This window comes from Argentina anserina, chromosome 6 (assembly GCF_933775445.1).
Source record: "Argentina anserina chromosome 6, drPotAnse1.1, whole genome shotgun sequence".
NCBI lineage: Eukaryota > Viridiplantae > Streptophyta > Magnoliopsida > Rosales > Rosaceae > Argentina > Argentina anserina.
Window position 1 is genome coordinate 9,553,201 of NC_065877.1, and position 21,057 is coordinate 9,574,257.

Genomic DNA, 21,057 nt, shown 5'->3' on the forward strand with positions numbered 1-21,057 from the left:
AAACAATGTTTACTATTTAGTGACACAGTGCTATGAACAACAGAGTCTACAGTACGTTGATAACTTTATTGGAGAAATGTTTCGGATAATGGGGTATGCTTCTATTGAGATAGAATTATAGATCTTTCTCCCCCAATATACATGTTCTTACTAATTCCAATATACATGTTGGAGCAGCATGTAGAATGAATGAATGAACGTGTATTAGAAGAAGATCATACTCACTGTATGCCAAGTACGTGCGTATAAAAATTAAGGATTGAACTATAATAAGTAACCGTTCTTTCACTAGGCCCATTGACTTAGAATTGACTCAATTGAGTTTATCTTAGCCATGTGTCGAAATTGGGCTTATATTTGAACGCTCTCATGTATGTTTGACAGTTGAAACCAAACTTGCATGCACTGTGCAGTGTACAGTTTTTGGTGTTGTGCTAATCTCTATTCACAGTGTGTGAGTTCATAAATATGGTATGTTAATAATATTATCTTTCATCAATAATTAAGAGGATATATGTAGTGTCTAGTGTGACGATGGAGAAAATAATGTGTGTTAATAGCAGCACCTTTTTTTCTAATCAACGAATAGACTTTACCAAAATTAAGTGCGAAATTATGCACAGTGAGAAAATTTAAGTATTAAAGCATACATGTGCTTTAAAAATAAGTGATTCTCTAAACAATTAGTTATCATTATCAATTTATCATCACCTTGGTGTTGGTGGCATGCATGGACGTTTTAGATAAAGCTCTGCACAGTACAAACACAGACTAAACCAATACCACGAATATCAAGTTAGAATTTTGGCGACTTCACAAGTCTTCAAATGATGACTGGAATTCGATCATATCTAGTTATCAATAATTAAGCGAAACCATTGAGATGGTGATGGGAGAAGAGAGGCCTTAATTCTCGACGACTTTTAACACAATTATGCCACATTTCAGAGAATATTGGATCTTATACTCTTCATCACCTTATCCGTTGCTAATAAATTTCAAAGTTCACGGCTAACCCGTTGTCTTCACTACTAAACGAGTGAAATGGGAATAACAGGTTTACGTTTAATGTTAGGAATTCATCATATTCCATATCCATCTTTGATTCTTGAGGCCTTGACTGACTAACTAGCTAGCAATTGCGAGCTCGCCCCAGAAAGTCCAAGTCATGGATTGCTCGCCTTCAATTCTTCAACATAGAAGACTAGAGTTAAGAGGTCGATCGATGCCGGTGTAAACTGACTTGACTCGATCTTATATATAAAAGTTTCTCTGACTTTTATGCCCGGTGACTGACTGGCTACTTAATTTATGGAGGAGATCGAAGTTATGTGGTAAGACAAATGTATTGTGGGACTCGTATGCACGGTCAATCACGTTTTAGAATTAATAATAATGTTTTGATAACATGAATTACCCAAAACATTTCTATTTACCCGTGCATGATATATAATTGGCCGACGACCACATGAAAGATAATTAGCCGACGGCCATACATGCAATGTGGCTCAATACAGGTTTTTTAAGGCTCGGGCATGAGCTCACCTGAAAAAAGAAAAAGAAAAAAGGAGATTATGAATTCATGATGGGACCAAACTATTTGATAAAAAAGAAGAAGAAGAAGCCACAATATGAGCGGCAAGAAAATGGGGCTCAAAAGATTTAAAGAATGTCAATCAAGAAGTGATTTACTGTTTGATTTATATATTTGTACAATACAATCTCACTAGGTTTAGACTTTAGAGTGTCGCGCTTTACAGCAGCCTAAAGGGTATCGACCTAGTGGCAGAAACGCAAATAAAAGAAACAGTAAACTAAGGTGAACGGTACTAAGTCTTTAGGCCGAATGAATTATAGGAAATAACTTACGAGTCATAAGTCAAAACTAAAATTTTATATTAGTTTGATGTCATTTTAACACTCATTTATGCAGATAATAGATACATGCACCCACTTGCATGTTACAACATTATCCATTTTTCTTTGTTCCAAATTATCCATTACCCATGGTTGTACTTTGGATTATTTCAATAATATTCTAGATATTTGTTGGACTTGTTATAAAAAAAGTCACATTTAATACATGTATTTAGAAAAAAATCAAGATTTGAAAATTATAAAAAATTCAGTTTTCTTAAATCTCTTATATCGTTGTCCTTATAGTTGTTAAAAATTACAATGTGCCACTGAAATTAACCAAATCTAAAACATCAATTGACTCGATCTGAAAAATTGATATGGGCCTTCTCACAGGAGCTTTCTTCGTCGGTTCTTTGTCGGAGACTTCACCAGCACACCTCGCTGAGGCATCATTCAGAGGAGAATGTGACATTAGAGACGCACTCGTTTTGGCCCTTGAAGGTTTTAGAAGGATTGATGGTGGAGGAGGATTTGTCATTGAAAAAAAAGGAGGGAGACGTATTTCGGTGCGATATACAGGCTAAGAACTCATCTTTCTCAGGAGTCCAACCATCTAGGGACCACGATCTGAAAACGGTGACGATCTGGAAGTGGCGGCGATGATAGCTGGTGGACGTTGACGACGATCTACAAGCGATGACGGTGATGTTGTTGCTGCTACTACTGATGCTCACCGGAAAACATGTTGAACAAGTTTGCTCGGTTCTGATGGTTTCCCTCGTGCGTCGTCATTTTGGAACTCTAATCGATTGGAGAGTAGGCGAATTGTGTGGCGGAGGGAGGTTTGGAGATAAGGGGAGGAGTTCTGATTTGGGGGTGGGTGAGATAAGGAGGAGGTGGTGGAGGAGTTTTGGTCGACTTGGTGGATGACGAGCCCATTGACTAGGTTGATCAGATATGCGACAATTTGCTGGTCTTTGTCAAGTAGTTGAGGTCGAGTCTCCCAAGGTGGTTGTTGGTTATTCCTCTCCGGGCTTGGCGATTGGAGAAGAGGACATGAGTGCCCAAAGCAGATTCTGGGTGCCCAGTCTTGAATGCTAGTTTTTGATTTCATAGACTCGAGTAACTGGTATTGTGACTAGAAATGTAGCTGATCGATCTACCTGTCACATTACCTCTCACACTATCAGTCACACTAACTTTGTGATGTGACAGGTATTGTGACATGTACTGTGATATGTAGTGTGATATGTACTGTGATAGGTAATGTGACACATGGTGTTCTGTATGATAACATAAGTGCCGATATGTGGATCATATTAGTTCAAGATCATATAAAAATAAACAATGGTTCGTTATTTCTAATCATTTTCTACGTCGTTTTCCTCTTTTTTTTCTTGTCACAACATAGTCATAGAAAAACAGTGTAACATGGAGTGTGACGTGGGGTGTGACAACATGTGTGATAGGTAATGTGACAAGGAGTGCGATAGGTAGTGTGACATGGGGTGTAACAATTAGTGTAATTGGTAGTGTGACAACGAGTGTGATATGTAGTGTGACAGGGGTTGTGACAGGGGTTGTGACATGTAGTGTAACAACATGTGTGATAGGTAATGTGACAACAGTTGTGACATATAGTGTGATAGGTAGTGTGACAAGGGTTGTGACATGTAGTGTGACAACGGGTGTGATGTGTAGTGTGACATATGTTGTGATAGGTAGTGTGACAACCGGTTTGATAGGTGATGTGACAATAGTTGTAACATCGAGTGTGATAGGTAGTGTGATAGGGGTTGTGACAGGTAGTGTGACATAGATGTGACAACGAGTGTGATATGTAGTGTCATAGGGGTTGTGACATGTAGTGTGATAGTATGTGTGATATGTAATGTGACATCGATTGTGACAGGTAGTGTGACAAATGTTATGACATGAGGTGACAAGTAGTGTGACAACGGGTGTAACAGGTAGTGTGACAGCGAGTGTGACATGCCGAGAGAAAATGTCTAAATATGTGAAATGATGTTAAAATTCAGATGAGATTGGTATGAATATGCTCATAATGAAGAGAATTAATAAAATTAGGGAACCTTGAGCTCAGATTTTTTCAGAATTGTTTAGAGCACTGCCATCGACAGCGGCAGTCCCTTGCGAGGGTTGATTGTGCCTTGTACGGTGGTCGGTTCGGAGTGAGTAGGGTATCAAATGAAAGAAGAGAGAGAGAGAGAGAGATCTTTCTAATGGTACTAATCACTCTCAAATTTATCGCTGCACGGAAAAAATAGGAAAAAAATAGAAAAAGATGATGATGATGATGAAAAAAATGATAAAATTGTTCGAAAAATATTTTAAAAGTGTCTATTTAATAATTTTTTTCTAAGCTTGTTAACTATTTTCTAATTCTAGTCAAGTGAGATGAAATTTTTATAATTAAAAAATAATTTATGACTTTTTTTTCTAATTTATAATGAGAAATTATACCATTTTATAATTTATCTATATTTTTTCTCAAAAAAAAATCATTATCCATTTGATAAGATTCAATCATGAGTTGGTTAACTAAATCAACCAAAAACCTTTCCCATATACCCCTAATTTCTCCCCTTCTACTTGCTAAATACTAGTAACACAATTCACAAAAATAAATGCACATGACAGCAAATTAGCAAATGCTACTTGGCTATATATATAGCAAAAAAAATAGAAAATACCGCATCCCTATATAGAGAAAGTTTTCCATATTTGTAAACTCACCATCCCCCTCTTCAGTGGGCTCCACATCAAATCTTACAAAATTGATCCAAATCCAACTTCCGAGGTTCTCTCCAAGGAAACATGGTAATTCTCCTCTTCAAGTTCAAAAGCTTTAAAAAAAGAACTGTAATTATTAATTATTATTCCTTAAAAATAAACAAGTGTCACTGTGTCTCTGTCTACTTTTTTCCCCAATCTATTTACGCCTTTTTCTTAATTTCTTTTCCTTTTGGTTTTAATTAATTATCTCCCACTCTCATCTCACACGCAACACTCTCTCCCTCTCTCTCTCATTGTATTGATCGCCGGAACCACCACCACCACCGCCCGATCAAGCCGCCGGAATTCCGGCGATCCTCCTCAGATGACTCTCCATTCCGATCCACTACCACCACTGTCCCTCCTCAAACACGGTACCCTTCCTCTCTTCCCCTTCTTCAATTTCCATCTTTGATCAAACCAAAACAAATTGAAACCCTTCACTTTCCCCCAATTGAATCCAACCCCAATCTCAATCTCACCTTTCCCCTATTCCATGCATGCCACCATTCGGATCCCCAATTCTCGAATCTTCGAATTTGATCCCAAATTCTAGGGTTAGGAAGAAGAAGAACAACAATGTTCAAGAAAATCATCAAGGGAAATAAAAAGACCCCCAAGTCTGATTCTCATGATCCTTCCCCTTACGGCCCTCCCGGAGGCCGTAATTCCGGGGCCGTCTCGGCAAACGTGGTTGTGAACCATGCTTCCCGAGCCGGCCCCACCGCCTCCGGGGCCAACAACTCCGTAGTAGTTGTTGGGCTCAATCCAGCCCTGCCCCCCTCGGGCTCCATCGAGCCCCTCCCGTTATTCAGGGACGTGCCGGTGTCCGAGAGGCAGACATTGTTCCTCAGGAAATTACAGGTCTGCTGTTTTCATTTCGACTTTTCGGACACTCTCAAGTCCCCAAGGGAGAAGGAGATTAAGCGGCAGACGTTGCTGGAGCTGGTTGATTTTATTCAATCCGGTTCGGGGAAGATCACCGAGACGTGCCAGGAGGAAATGATAAAGATGGTTTCGGTGAATATATTCCGGTGCCTGCCCCCGGCGTGCCACGAGAACACGGGGCAGGAGAATGCCGACCCCGAGGAGGAGGAGCTGTATTTGGAGCCGTCCTGGCCGCATTTGCAGTTGGTTTACGAGCTCCTGCTTAGGTACATTGTGTCGTCTGATACTGATACCAAGGTGGCAAAGAAGTACATTGATCACTCCTTTGTGTTGAAGCTACTAGACTTGTTTGATTCCGAGGATCCTCGCGAGAGGGAGTATTTGAAGAACATTCTTCACCGCATTTATGGGAAGTTTATGGTGCACCGCCCCTTCATTAGGAAGGCCATTAATAATATATTCTATCGGTTTATATATGAGACGGAGAGGCACAGTGGGGTTGCTGAGCTGTTGGAGATTCTTGGGAGTATAATTAATGGGTTTGCGCTTCCGATGAAAGAGGAGCATAAGCTGTTTCTTGTTCGGGCACTTATTCCGCTGCATAAGCCTAAGCCGATTGCAGTGTATCACCAGCAGCTGTCCTATTGCATAACTCAGTTTGTTGAAAAGGATTACAAGCTGGCCGATACTGTTATACGGGGTTTGTTGAAATACTGGCCGGTGACCAACTGCCAGAAGGAAGTTCTTTTCCTTGGAGAACTTGAAGAAGTTCTGGAGGCAACACAAGCTGCAGAATTTCAACGATGCATGGTTCCTCTTTTCAGGCAGATTGCCCGCTGCCTCAACAGTTCTCATTTCCAGGTTTGCAAATATTTATCCATCTTATTTGGTCACTTCCTATAGCGTTTAAAGCCATGTCCTTTACGTTTTGAAATAGGTTCCTTAACTTGTTAATTTGATGGACATGGTTGTCAATGCTTTTACACTGTTTTGCGAACAGGCCTCATTGATAATCTTATGCTTATGCTTGGTCAAATTCTTTGCTTTCCATTTCTTTTTCATTTGAATACTGTCACCTTGATTTGCCATCATTTGTACTTGTGATTTCACAATATCAATATGTTGATTTGTTTGCCTAAGCTGCTGTTTTGTCTGATAATACTTCTGTTGAGCACATATTCTATAGCTGTCATTCGTACAGCTGTTAGGCTCATCCCCTAGCTTTTTTAATCAAGTAAATCTCTTTGTGATTAGGATGCTAGTTCTTTTCAATAATTCTGCAATTACATAATCTTAGGATCTTGATCCTTGGAGCTAGCTTTCTCATTCATATGAAATGTTCATGCATAGTAATTATTTTGCTGTAAATAAATACCATCTTTGAGAAGCTCCTCAGTAGAAGTTGTTAACTACCATTTCAGTTTTCTCACACCCCCTTTTTCTATTTACTTGACGGTTTGTTTGTTTTTTCCTTCTTTTTCATATTCTGATATATTGACTAAATCTTGTGTTATGCTGCTGCTCTATTACACGGGGAGGGAAAATGATTCTTGGCATCTATCTCCATTGGGGAACTATCTGCCTTCATGTATTGTCATCTTTTGTGCAGCTATGGCTATGTCTGTTATGTTGGCTGGGAATGTCAGTTTTAATTTTCAGCTGTCAATCTTAGTATGAAATAGTAGACATATAGATGATCTGAACTACCAATAGAGTCGAACAACAATGAGTTGTTGTTAGTGATCTTAGATGTTCCAAAGCAAGTTTTTTTGTTCTTCTGAAAGATACAATGAATTGGGGTGGGGGGGGATGGGTTTCCGTGATATTGTTTTACATTATATATGATTACTTTGGGATGTGCTTGGTTTTGTTTAAAATTTTATTGCATGTGAAAACCTATTGAAGAAGCAGATAAACTATAATAACATCACAGTTAAGGTAATCTTCTTAGAAAAAGTGGTGGTTTTATAGATACCTTGAGGCCACAATATTAGAAGACACTATCGAAAGTGATATGTGAGAAGAGCTAGTTAGATACTTTATCACAAGTAGCCGATGATGATATCTGTTGGAAAAAAAGAAGTGCAGATTGCTGTGTGGGGGAAGTCCCCTGGAAAGTAATCACTAACTTTAGTGGGATTTAAAGTAGTCATGTGGTGGCAGTGTGGCACTGTTGCTGGGGTGTGTGTCTAGGGAACAGGTTCAGTGTTAGGTAGATATCAATTTGGAAGGAGCAATGACAGAGGTGACATTTGTCGAAATTTTACTTCACTTTAGGGATTAATGGTTTTCAACACATTCACGGAATTTCTTGGTATGGTTGACGGTATTTTGTGCTGCCGTCCTGATTTGGGAAGTCTCTTCTTATAAACTTTTGATCATGTATAGGTTATTAAGAGATTTGACATTGTGATTGGGCTTTGTGGAACTGTTTGAACTCTGAAAAGTACTTTCACATGTTCATTTTGTGCTGTCTAATAGAGATATTGGTGTTTATTGGTATGAAAAAAACTTATGAACTTTTTAATCTACATGGTGCCATCATATGCATCTACGTTTGCTACCCACCTTCTTAATGTTATAGGATTTTGGTGCTTTTATACTACAGTAATCTCATTGAAAAGACTGGAGGAAATAACTGTTTAGAATTTTAAAGTTGGACTCCTGTAATGGATTATGACATCGTGTTAGATGCAGGGTATGTGAGCTACAGTAATTTCTGCTTATTTTATAGTACTGTGCCTCTCTGTTTTTTTTTTTCAAGTTTATAGCATTAATGAATCAGAAATTGCTAGTCAAACTTCTAAAAGTTGTATATATTAGTACTATATTACTCTTGAGAATAACATTTTCTTGAAATATTTTGCTTAGTCTCCTTTGCATTGCAGGTTGCAGAACGAGCACTCTTCTTGTGGAACAATGAGCACATCGTGAGTTTAATTGCTCAAAACCGGAATGTTATATTGCCAATTATATTTGAGGCATTGGAGAACAATATTTCAACTCATTGGAACCAAGCAGTTCATGGGCTCACCGTCAATGTTCGGAAAATGTTTATGGAAATGGATGCCGAGCTATTTGAGGAGTGCCAAAGGCAGCATGCAGAGAGAGAGGCAAGGACCAAGGAGGTGGAAGAACAGCGGGAAATGACATGGAAAAAACTGGCAGATGCAGCCGGAGAGGATATGATTACAGCCTAAATGATCAGCAAGGGTTTCCATGTACCCGGCCGGCACTGGAAAGTAAATGGAAGGAAGATGACAACAAGTCTGCTCCACCTCTCATTTTGGTGGTATTCTTTTTTCTTTTTCTCCTTTTTGATATTTTTTCTTGCGTTTTAATTTTTTGATCTCGATTCCAGTCGTTGATGATAGCAGAAGAAGCGGTGATAAATGTAATTTAAGCTGTATGGAATTTGTTAGCAACATGCTGCAGATTAAGAATGATTTGTGAAATATATTCTGTATTCCCCTTCATTTTTTTATTTTCCTGAAGCTACTTCCAGAACTAGGAGAATTCATTTAACGCAAATTCTGGTTTCGCCATTCAACAAGCTCTTCGCTCCAAATATATTACTTTCCGAAAGCATTGGAAAGGTGGGCCTTACTAATAATTCTAGACATAGTAGTGTTCATTTATTTCCAACCGAAAATGCCAAAAACCGACGAATTTGGAAGTGCTAGGCATTAGGCAACCAATGGAGGCAAAACTTAGAACATAATACCACTTAGCATTATCCATTAATTTTATGGATTTTAATTCCATCTTTTATCTAATATATGTTTCCATCTAATTGTGTCAATCTTAAGGGCTCAACGTTGTAGCTCAAGCCGTAAGAGCAGTATTACCAAAGAAGTAGATTATTAGGTCCTCATTTCGAATCAGCAGATGGGGTAGTAATCCTCTTTTATGGTACAACTTTTTCTTTATCTTTGAGAATTGAGTTTCAACAAGACAACTCTAGGGTGCACGGTCATTGTGCTTCAATCGTTGAGTATAACTTAACGATAACCTAAATGAGAAGCCAACTACGTAAAGGTTTTGTTCCACTATCTAAAGATGACTGAATTTGTTAACTACATAGTGCTCAAGTCTCTCAAGAAAAATATCTAAGATCATCTGCAACGGGTCTTATATAAAATCTTATTATTTTTATAGAAGGAGGTCAAGTTGATCAATATAATTATCCTCGTGAGTTACCGAAAATGTGAAATATGCGAAACAATAATATTTTTATATATATTAAAAAAAAAAACAGTCTGTCGCGCGGAATATCCAATATTTTGGGTTTTTGGTTGAAATTACATAGTTTTTCTTGATAATCTGATAGACCGGCCTCAGTTTTCATTACCAGCATTATCCTTCATTCTATTCCTCTTCTCTGAATTCAGAAACAATCAAAAAAGACCCTTATGCCCCGCAAAGGAGGAGCTCCGGCTTCACTGCCCAAGGACGCACCTTGGAGGGCCTCAAACGCCAGACCCCTCCCCAGAATCCACCATTCCCCTATTCTTCGTGTCCCTCAAAACCCCACCACCAATTACGCAGTCCACGTCATGAAGGTCCTTCTCTTTCTTTCTTATCCTTGTAATTAATTTCTGGGTCCTCATCAAAATGGGTTCTTTTGCAGCTCCCCAATCCCGTTGGAACTGGTTTGGCCAATGACGCCATTGTTGAAGCCGCCGGACCCGATTGCGTTGTCCCGGGTCAAGTCACACCCGTCAAGTCACTTGGTCTCAAGGTAAAAGAATAATGTGAGTTTTGTAGCGAACAAAGTTGTTTTAGTAGCTTATTGGTTTGGGTTGGGTTTCCTCAGTTTGTGTTTGTATTTCAAGTGTTTGGTGTTGTGTTTCATTGATAGCTTAAGCATTGTGTTGTGTATGCGATTTTGGTGGCATATGCTAACTACATGGAAATGAAATGGTAGCTTTATGTTATGTGAGTTTAAAGTGGCTGGCTTTTTTGCTTTGTGTTTGTATTTCAAGTGTTTGGTGTTGTGTTTCATTGATAGCTTAAGCATTGTGTTGTGTATGCGATTTTGGTGGCATATGCTAACTACATGGAAATGAAATGGTAGCTTTATGTTATGTGAGTTTAAAGTGGCTGGCTTTTTTGCTTCGGTGCCATTGTTGTTCATTTGTTTAGGAGATTGCTTTATGTTTAAACCATTGTATCTTCTTCGTCCCTTTCTTGTGTTGCCCACAAAGTTATTACTTTCAAGTTTGCTATGGTTGCTTTCTGATGTATGTTCTATTTTTAAAATGTAGAACAGGATCAATCGTTTATGCTGGATACTTTATTACTTTTTGATTGTTATGTGTTGGAGGCATTTTAAAGTGTGAAGTATATACCTTTACTTGGCTGTAGTTTTCGTTTTAAAACTGTAGCGGATCTGTATTTGGCATGCAGGTTTGGCCTATTGAAGTTGACCTACAATTTTTGGAACCCATCGGACGTGAGCTTAAGTCGATTGGAAAGGTAAAATTTTATATTTCATCTGTTGGTTGGTTTGGGTTGCCATTTAAATTTTTTCATGAAAGCAGATAGCTTTAGATTGAAGAATTTCACAATAAATGTCCTCTAGTTGATCTTGTTCAAGTACACTGCTGGTGCTAGTTCCCAATTACATGGAATAGGAAAGTAGGAAAGAAAACTTCTTGAATTTGACACTAATAAAGTGAAGAAATAAGGTTGTTACTTGCTCTAAGAATTTCTTACCAAGGCTTTCTCCATACTGAAATCAGTCTGTTTTATTTTTAATGGTCCCGGTATTCCCTGGCCTGCTTACCATGTTTGATCGGCTAAGGTATGCGACTTTGTTCTTCTATGTCATTTAAAGAAATTTATTAGTACTTTTGTTTAAATCACAATGAATTCAAAAAATGGACTTGACCTAGATCCATAGTGAAGTTCTGAGTTGGAAATGCATATTCTTTCTACCAAAAACCCAATCCGTTTGGGGGTATACAGTTTTTAATATAAAATGAAAGCAGGTTTCAGTTGTATTTCATGAATCAAAGTTTTTAGTTTCTAGATCACTTCTATATCAATTTTATGAATTCATAAGCCTGAACATGAATAGGGAAGTTGAACTTTATGGCTCTTATTGTGTTCTTATGGACATGGTCTTAAAAGTGTACCTTCCATGCGTTAGGTGATAATTTTAGTTTGGCTTTTTCACGTCAAGTACATGGTTTTGTTGGGAACCAGACATTGCTCTTTTGATAGAAAAAAAAAAACTTGTAATCTACATTTCTAAAGGACCTCAGTGATTGACACATTGTTATGTCTTTCGTGCAGTTCATGGATGATGCAGTCAATCTCATGAATAAATCATTCATAGATCGCTAGTATGGTTTCCTGTTTTCAAGAGAAAGTTCTGGTGAGCGGAAGTGTGATTAGGAAGTTGCACATACAATTGCATGTCCTTCGGTGTTGTCTTCTTGCTTGTGCTCTAGTCAAAGCATCAGAAGCTGAAGTGATCTTATGTTGTATTTTTGCTTGAGAGTTCTCTTTCAGAACTGAACGGATGTGTAGATGTGACGTGAACACTTATATTTACTGAATTTTATTAAAATGAGGTTCCAGACATTACTCGTGTTTTGTTATTTTGGAAAGCCTTTAGGTATTATTTTATACATCCATACATATAGTTATCTAGCTGCTTGTAGTCTTAAATCTTGTCAATAGGTTTTGGATCAAATATAAAAGCTCCGGTGAAATTTTTGATCCAAAAAGCCTTCTTTCTTTTTTGGTTGAATACAATAAACCCTTCTCAGATCCTCTCTAGCTTGTTATACTTCTAGTCCAAGTTTTCTTCAGAAGTTCGGATAACTTGATGCTTCTAGACCAAAGTTCTCGTCAGATAATATAAAGTATACAGAAGATCTATCAGAGTAGTTCTTTCGTAAGTACCTTCCAAAACATCATCTCTATCCTTTCCTTTTTTTGATATAATCATACACCCAAAGTATGTCGCTCTGCTATCATTTTCCAAAATAGGCAGAGACAAAATGGCTATATTTGCACTGGATTAATATAAATAAATTTCATACCAGAACCACCACTGCATATAGAGCTAAAACAGGCGATGCATATAGGAGACCTGTAACTTCATGAGATGACCTAATTGTTGCCCTAAAATCACGATGTCATGTAAGCAAAAGGTGGAGTTCCACAAACTAGTGTTGTCCACCATGTGTGCCATCAAGGAGATTATCATGACTCTTGGTTTCTGCTTTTCTCAACTCTCTGCCCTGCTCCTCATATAAAAAGGTTTACTGTCTCAGGGTTTGTCACTCCAAGTCTCCAACAATGGCTTATGAAGCAGCAGCTGTGGAAAATGGAAAACTGCGGAAAGGTCCATGGCTAGAAGAGGAAGATGAACGACTCACCAAGTATGTAAGACTTAAGGGGGATCGGAGGTGGGATGCATTAGCCAAAGAATCAGGTATGTATGGTGATTCCTATTGAGACTAGGAGATATGTAGATTTTATTATTTGCTTTGAACAAGCTGTTGACATGCTGCAGGGCTTAGGAGAAGTGGTCGGAGTTGCAGATTGCGATGGTTGAACTATCTCCGCCCCAATCTTAAGCACGGTCACATTACTGTCAAAGAAGAAAATAGTATCCTTCAACTTCATGAAATTTGGGGTAACAAGTAAGTTGTGACTTGCGACATCATTGCCGTCTTTTAACACTATCAGCAATATTGGTCAAGTGGTTTTAACCAGACTGTACTAAGTCTCTACGTGTTTAACTATAATTACCTTGCATGCAGGTGGTCGAAGATTGCAAGAATGTTACCAGGAAGAACCGATAATGAGATCAAGAATTACTGGAGGACACATTTAGTGAAGAAGGCACAAATTCGAGATGGTGATGCTGCATCTGCTGGAAACTTGCAATCAAACAAAGCCCAACAAGGTTATTTTTTTCAGGAAGGTGATGACATGAGTGATGATATAAAATATGACTTTGATCAATATCAGAACTCGATTGAGAATATCTGGGGAGCAAAGAAAACTTACTCTGATGATCTCTGTTTCTCGGACTTTGCCTTGCCAAGCTTTCCATATGAGACACGGGTATCAGATTGGATATCTGAATTATCCAGTGAACAAAGTGGTCTAACATGGACTCCAGATCATGATTGTGATGCATGGGATTATTCCAGTTCCCTCTGGGACATGAACTAACCCCCATTATAACATTTGCAACCTGATGAACCTTTGAACTGTAGTGCATGGTTCACTGGTTTGTTTCTACCCAACTCCACCAAGTGGACTTTGGCTATGAGGACATATTATGCTGGTGAATATCTTTGGTCCATTTTTCTATCTAGGAGAGACTAATGGGATCTACGAATGAATGCAGAACATTTAGCAAGAAGTAGATACATCAAACTGTAACAAAGAATGACATGCATATGCTGCCCAACTTTCTTAATCCAATTTATATCGATCTATCGATATTATCTGTTTCTCTTTCACGCTGTTATGCTGTTGTCATTTCATTTTGTCATTGTAAATGCTGGTATAGAATGGCTGGTGTGTCCAAATTTGTTTACTGAATGCTTTATCCACCATTGTTTGGATGTGGTAAACTGAGGTTTAAATAGGGTCCAATTTGAATAAAAGGAGCAATATTACTCATTGGTATACAACTTCACCTCAACTATGCATTTTGTTTAGCTTAAAATTAGATTCGTTCTATAACTGTACAGGAAAATTAAGACCATGTTATACATGAACCTAATAAAAAAAGCAGTTACAGCAACAATTGGAGGTTTTATTTTGAGCAGAAGTTCCATTTCCAGTTTTTTAGTTGTGCTCTATCATTAGTATTCCGAGTTTTGCTTATTGGGAAAGAGAAGATTTATTGAAGTCTTTCGGTATGTAACAAGCTACACGGTTTGTGAATTATCCGTTCCAACAGATATATGAGACATCAAAAATTTGGTAATACTTAACCCAAAATTCTGAACTTCTTAGCATAAGCTTAATCAAGTTCCTAATGTGGGATGCATATTTTTAACACGCCCCTGCACGTGTAGCTAATTTTAAAGTCATACACGTGGACAACATTGTGGGTGACGTAGAGTTCGTGTGGTCATTTAGACTTCACACGTGGACGTGTGTAATCCGCTCTGATACCAAGATAAAGTGATATGCGGTTCATATCTAAAACCAATTGGCAATAGATAGAGTGACTTAAACTCTTATATATCCACATGTTAGATCTCAATTCCCAATGTGAGATGTATATTCTCAACATGTTATGACTATCAAAGTTGAAATTTAGAACCATTTCAATGAATAATACATCAAATTAAGAATTCAAATAGCGGTACTCTCAGCTAATTGTCTTCATTCTAGCGTGCTCATTCTATCTACAAGGACGAGCAATTGGAGATCACAGATTCAAGCATAGACAACATACAGCAGAGCAACAGAAAACAGGGTAAGAGATAATTACTTACTCTCAGTCCTACTCTTATCTGTAAACGGATGACAGAAGATATAGTAGAAAATTGATAGATTAGCAATTAGTGTACTGCTTGTTGTAGCAAAAGAGCTGGTCAAGTGTACGCAAAAAGCATAAGATTATCTTATCCACCAGCAATATGGCTGCAAAGTTATAGGCTAAATGAACCGAACTCTTCAGCAAACGTCACATACGCCCAAATTCTTCATGTTTTAAACCATAGCACCAGCATATCATCACTCTATCTTGTTTTTTAAACAGTAGTATCCAAGTTGGTAGCCCAGACTGGATTGTGTGTATGGATATAAAGTTAAATTAAAGCACAAAAACCACAGAAGCTCATGGACAAAAGTTTGTTCAAACTTGAATAATAAAACTGATATGGAACTATATAGGAATTGCATCACTCTTTACCATATAAAAAGATGATTATTTGCTCTAGAAGACATTAGACATCGCATATATTAATTAAAAGTAGATCATTTATTTAATAGTCATCAGCTAGCCTAAAGCAAAAGGGGCTTTAAATTGACCATCATTTTCTCCTATGTACAATAGAATAGTGGATCTAGAATCGAAATGTAACTTGGACTAATTTTAACGGACAACAAAATTTGCTCAAATGTAATTTTTTTTAATTTATTTAAAATGACAAATATGTATAAAGTTATTTTTTTAATTTACTCGAGATATGTATAAAGTTATTTTTTAAAAAAAAAATTATTAAAAATACATCATAAATTTCATAACAACTGAATGTGTTGGGCTTGAAATCCTTAAACTGAAGAAGATAAGAATAAGCAAAGGCGAAGAAAAACAGAAAAATGAGAAAGGTTTCGTGCTATCTCCATGTTTTAAATCTGTTTTTTTATGAGTTGGTTTTTTTTTGCTAGATTTCAACTTCACCTGGGCTGCACCTGAGAATACCAAAATAATACCTGGCATGGCAGCCGCCGTGCCTATAACTAAAATTAGTGTCAGACTATCACGAGATAAAAAGATATTAACAACCAGAGTCTAAGAGCTTAAATAAGCCAATTAGCAGCATAACATCTTTACTTGGATGATAAAACAAGCATGACCATAAAAAAAATTAGAACAAGGTATTGTATACGTCAGACAAAACCGAACTCAAAAGCTTAAGCCATAAAACTATGAGGCCATAAATGTACAGCAAGCTAACACATTGATTTTGACACCATTATGGTCAATTTCTCATTGTGATCAAATGCCAGTCAGGGATATACAAAAACAACAAGCATGAGAATGGGACTAAAAAGTAAAAGAGACTCGAGGTGGATGAAAGTGGTTGCCTTGGCATGTTGGTGCTGCTTCCAGACATCTCATCCTCATAATCGAGGCCTGAATCGAAACCTTGGTTGGGTCCTGTGTTCCACTTCCCCAGATTGTTGTCCCTGCTCATACAAATTTGCATCATAGTTTATCGTCACATTCTCAGAGCATCTGTGAACAGTTTTTTTTTTCAAATCCAAAAAAAAAAACTAAAACCCAATTCTCAAAGACTATTATATATCATGGGTGAAATTCTCAAAGACATACATGCATGTGGAAGATATATAAACAAAGAGTTAGACAGTGATTAATGAAATATGCAAAAGAAGCTTTTGTTTGTTCCATACTTCCAAGAGCCATAAAGCGAAAACTTGATCAGATAAATGAGATTTACAAAAGCGCTATTGAGCAAAATCAATTCTAATAGGAACACTCAAATAAAGCTCCTAATGGCCCGGTTTTGCTTCAATTACTGTGGAATACTTATATGAAGTATCAAGTACTTCATTTGTTATCTAAAATTTGTATTGCTCTCTTAAAAAGATACTTCCTTGGAAAGCACTAGTATACAAAGCATTTGGATAACTGCTGCCAGCCAAGACTCACCTAGCCAAGTCACACTTCTATATCTACAATACCACAATCCAACCCTAATGAATTGTATTAAATAATAATCAGTTAAAGAAACATGTTTGAAGCAAAACCATAATGAACCCAACCTCAAAGCAACTAGCTTTAGATTTCTAACTTAACCCACCTTAAACCAGGGCATGAACTAGTTAATTATGAAAAGGGATTCCCCACCAAATTAGGAGAAAAGTAAAAGTGAAACCCTAAAAAAAGTGCAAGTGCAGCAGTAGAAAAGAAAAAGAAAGAACCAAAAGAAAAAAGAAAGAGACCTGCCACCAACACCAAGAGCACCAGCATGCATGACCAATTGGTCAATCAGCACCACTGACTTAGGCTCCACACTGTAAGCCTTCTCGTACTTAATCTCCACTCCGGCGCCGGACGCCACAAAGAAGGCTCCATTCACCATTATGTCCCCCTCCGACCGCCAGTTCCACCCCCTCCACAGCCCCTCCCCCGTGTCCACGCGCTTCGTCACCTCCTTTGCGTTCCTATTCGTCGGCGCCGTGTACCTGTTCCCCTGGCTATTGATCGTGGGGTTCCCGCTCCCGCCGATCGCGTACATCTCCCATGCAGTGAAGTCATTGTTCACTACGTGGATGTAGCCGCGTCTACACCGGGGCATGCGCTGCACTAGATTCTCCCCGAAGTGGTTGAAGGCTATGGTCACCTGCATGCCGGAGTCCGGCAAGTAACCGTCGCTGTGGCCGAGTAGCATTACCTCGTTGTGGTTGGAGAAGTAGTTATTTGAGATAGTGATGCCTGTGGACCCCATCACGGCGTCGACGAGACCGTCCTTGCAGTGTGACAGGCTGCAGTGATCGACCCAAATGTCTTTGGACCCGAAGATGGAAATGCCATCGCCGTCCGACTTCGTGCGGTAGCCGTAGTGGGTTGGGCTTGATCGCACATTAGTATTCCCTGCAGAATGGTAGATGGTAAATAAATCAAGAAAGAGTGGTAAATGGTAAACCTTTTTCATCATTAGCTCCGCTGTAAAATTTAACAATAAATTACTGGTAATATGTTTTTACCCAACATGAGGTAGAAGTTCACGGTAGTGGACAAACTTATGAAAATCACTCACTAGCGATCACAGCTGTTTAGATTTTGCTATAATATGAAGATTAGACCAGAGTCACCAGACAAACCAAAGACATCAAGCTATACTATAAAACTCAGACAAGGCAAACCAAAGACATGAAGCTACCATGAAACTTAAATACAGACAAACATATCAAGTAAGCTAGATTCTTGCAGTTATTGAGCACATGCATCAAATACGAGGTAACATAGCCTAACTGGCAGTGCTTTCATGCTAGCTAGTTACTCCAAATCGGCTTTCAGGGATGAACTGATATCGCCTAATCTCATTTTTTTAAAACAAAAAAAAACAAATTAGGTTACTATTATACCTGAAATACAGTATTAATTCGCAAACACATGTATTTCGTGTATCAAAATACCATCCAATTTCTAAAGTGAGCAAAAAGTATCTGACCTTCCGTAAAATGCATCAAAGAAACTAAAGCAGCGAAAGGCAAACGTTCCTTTATGATTTTCTTCTCTCCGATCTAAGAATATGAATGGACCACTTGTTTCTTGCAACTATAGAAACGAATATTCATGGAAGAATCTGATAAATCATCTGTTTTTACCTGAAGGAACACAATGGTGAATATGCACATTGTGGATGATGACATTGCTAATATACTGCAAAGTAATGCATCCCCCGCCCGTTATGTGAACATTAGCTCCTCGCCCATCAAGAGTTTTGTAGCTATTAAAGATGAGCTCCTGAGAAAGCTTGATGAGCATGTTGCTAGGGAACACAATCCACAATGGTTCCGGCTGAATCACGGCATATCTTAAAGTCCCCGGCTTCGGGTTCACGGCATCATCGTCGGACGAGTCAGTAACAATGTAGTACTCCCCACCTTTGCCTCCAAGAGCATACTGACCAAACCCGATTGCGCAGTCGGCTAGGCGTTGACGGTAATTGGGCCAGTCCGGGTCGCATTTCCAGCAATCGTCTATAGGGTTTCCTGTTAGGCATGACGAGAACTGGTCTCTCTGGTTCACTTGCAGCGTTTTCCTTCTTACTACGGAAGCATTTACCCTCCTGCAAGATAACAAAAATAAAGAGTATTTGGTACTCAGATCAACAAAGAGAGGGTCGAAAGAAACAAATGTGAATAATGTACCTATAAACTTCTTGAACAACTTCCTCTGGGTTGGGATGTTGGCCTGGAAGAGTGAGGTTGAGGTAAGCTTTAGCAAGGGAGAATGAAGCGAGAAGAGAGATGAGGACAATGCAGGTTCTGGTTAGCATCTTTGAAGGAATTAATGGAGGGGTTAGTAATAGCTAGGTAGCTCTTACTCCTCTTAGAAATGGCTACCTCTTTGGAGGAATGGGGTTAGTGTTCAGTGATTGAGGAGTGGAGAAGATGGTGAGTAGATTGTTGTTTCTTCTCACACTCCTCCTGTTTCGTAATTACTGTATCAATCCAGTTGGGTGATTTTTGTCCTCCTTTATAATCATAAGGATAAGACTTTTGGGATTCACTAATGGAGTGAAAAGGAAAAGAAGGAGGAGGAGAGAGAGAGAGAGAGAGAGAGAGAGAGAGAGAGAGAGAGACTATTCACTGTGAGAATCCACTGCTCTCGAGGAAGCAGTATTCATTTTCCTTTGCTTTGACATAACTGGGCATGGACTCATGGAGAATAAGTCTCGTTTAAATTGATGGCACAGTCCTTTAGTATTATTTTTAAATATACCCCGTAACAAAGTGCAAATAATCAAAGTATCCAACTACGTTTAGCCCTACATTTATCCTGTAATCTCAATTATTGATATTTATATTTACCTCTAATTATTCATAATTAAAGTGTATATAATTTAATTTAATTATTCATTTAAATTGATGCAAGTGTACACCGTGCTAAGTCTTTTCTTTATAACAAAAAACAAAAACAATTAATAGTGGGTAGTTAACCTATTGATAGTTATTATCCATTTGGAATTTTAGACTGAATTGTAGAATTGTGACTTTTTTTCTCATTGTATTTTTTCTTTTTATCTTTATATATTATAAATTACAATCATATTTTTTCAATTATAATCAGTTAGATTTTGGAATTTAATAAATTTTAGACAATTTAGTTAGTTTAAAAATTTAACCAGTCAATATGTCAACTCATTTTTCTATTTTATTAATAAAAAATATGCGACTATTTAAGTGTTTATTCGTATATATCTTCGATAAATCAAGTTAAATTATAGTGTGAATAATCTATGTCTAGGATAAAAATTCCACAATTGCACCAGCATATCGATCTAGTGCGCCTCTCCTTCTCCTCTCACTCACAATCCACCATGTCCTCTTCTCATGAAGATGTCACCGCATACTTGTCAATGCTCTTGGTTGCAACTTACAATTGCTGATCATGATGTTTTTGCAATCTCACACATGGATTATGAGGAGGAGATTCGAACCAACACGGGCGTACTCTTAATTTCCATATTTTTGATTATCAAAATCTTTTGTGTGCGATTTTCTTAGATGTTGGGCTATGAACTGTTGAAGGCAATTGATAGTTGAGCAAAGAAGTAGGTCAACATATTGGTAGATTGTCATTCTAATATTTAAGCAATGGCAATTGAGTAAGCAAAACAAATCAATGATGATATCTTTTGTTTGTTTGATTTATAAATAGTCATAGCGTGAGCTACAACTCCGGGGCCGGAAGAAATTTACGGTATGGTCTCTTTCTAAGGGGCGTTTTTTACGAGTTGAACTTCAAACCAAGAAACTCATATCATTTTAGCAGCCTGGCATATTTTCACTGGACCAACTTCATTAGGCTTTTGTTTGTACTTTTTTTTTATACAAAAAATTTAAGTGAGAGTTTGGTTACGCTACACCACCATCGCTACGACAAACTCACTATCTTAACTTTAAATGACTTACTACATACATGTACTGTCACACAACCTTCATGTATAGATTTCCCTCTGAGAATTTACAGATCGTGAATCAACAAGACCTGCTAGCAGCGGAGATCGAACATGTGTGGGTAATACACCTTAAATCTACCCCTTG

The 21,057-nt window shown here is 38.0% G+C and overlaps 4 protein-coding genes across 4 annotated transcripts; 3 read left to right on the forward strand and 1 right to left on the reverse strand.

The window, feature by feature from the left end:
• The first annotated feature begins 4,876 nt into the window (after nt 1–4,876).
• LOC126797848 (serine/threonine protein phosphatase 2A 57 kDa regulatory subunit B' beta isoform) lies at nt 4,877–9,020 on the forward strand. The gene is made up of 2 exons (XM_050524579.1): nt 4,877–6,405; nt 8,433–9,020. Exons 1-2 carry the CDS (start codon nt 5,236–5,238, stop codon nt 8,742–8,744), a joined length of 1,482 nt encoding a protein of 493 aa, XP_050380536.1. The 5' UTR covers nt 4,877–5,235; the 3' UTR covers nt 8,745–9,020.
• Nucleotides 9,021–9,931: 911 nt separating this feature from the next.
• LOC126799917 (uncharacterized) lies at nt 9,932–12,133 on the forward strand. The gene is made up of 4 exons (XM_050527180.1): nt 9,932–10,106; nt 10,175–10,285; nt 10,954–11,022; nt 11,845–12,133. The coding sequence occupies exons 1-4, from the start codon at nt 9,957–9,959 to the stop codon at nt 11,893–11,895; spliced, it is 381 nt and encodes a 126-aa protein (XP_050383137.1). The 5' UTR covers nt 9,932–9,956; the 3' UTR covers nt 11,896–12,133.
• A 182-nt stretch (nt 12,134–12,315) lies between these two features.
• Nucleotides 12,316–13,743, forward strand: LOC126797946 (transcription factor MYB27-like). Its single transcript, XM_050524721.1, has 4 exons — nt 12,316–12,451; nt 12,834–12,994; nt 13,076–13,205; nt 13,326–13,743. The coding sequence occupies exons 2-4, from the start codon at nt 12,859–12,861 to the stop codon at nt 13,741–13,743; spliced, it is 684 nt and encodes a 227-aa protein (XP_050380678.1). The 5' UTR covers nt 12,316–12,451; nt 12,834–12,858.
• Nucleotides 13,744–16,238: 2,495 nt separating this feature from the next.
• LOC126796826 (probable pectate lyase 12) lies at nt 16,239–19,514 on the reverse strand. The gene is made up of 4 exons (XM_050523552.1): nt 19,159–19,514; nt 18,613–19,076; nt 17,224–17,875; nt 16,239–16,446 (listed from the first exon to the last, which is right to left on the reverse strand). The coding sequence occupies exons 1-4, from the start codon at nt 19,284–19,286 to the stop codon at nt 16,239–16,241; spliced, it is 1,452 nt and encodes a 483-aa protein (XP_050379509.1). The 5' UTR covers nt 19,287–19,514.
• Between the last annotated feature and the right edge of the window lie 1,543 nt (nt 19,515–21,057).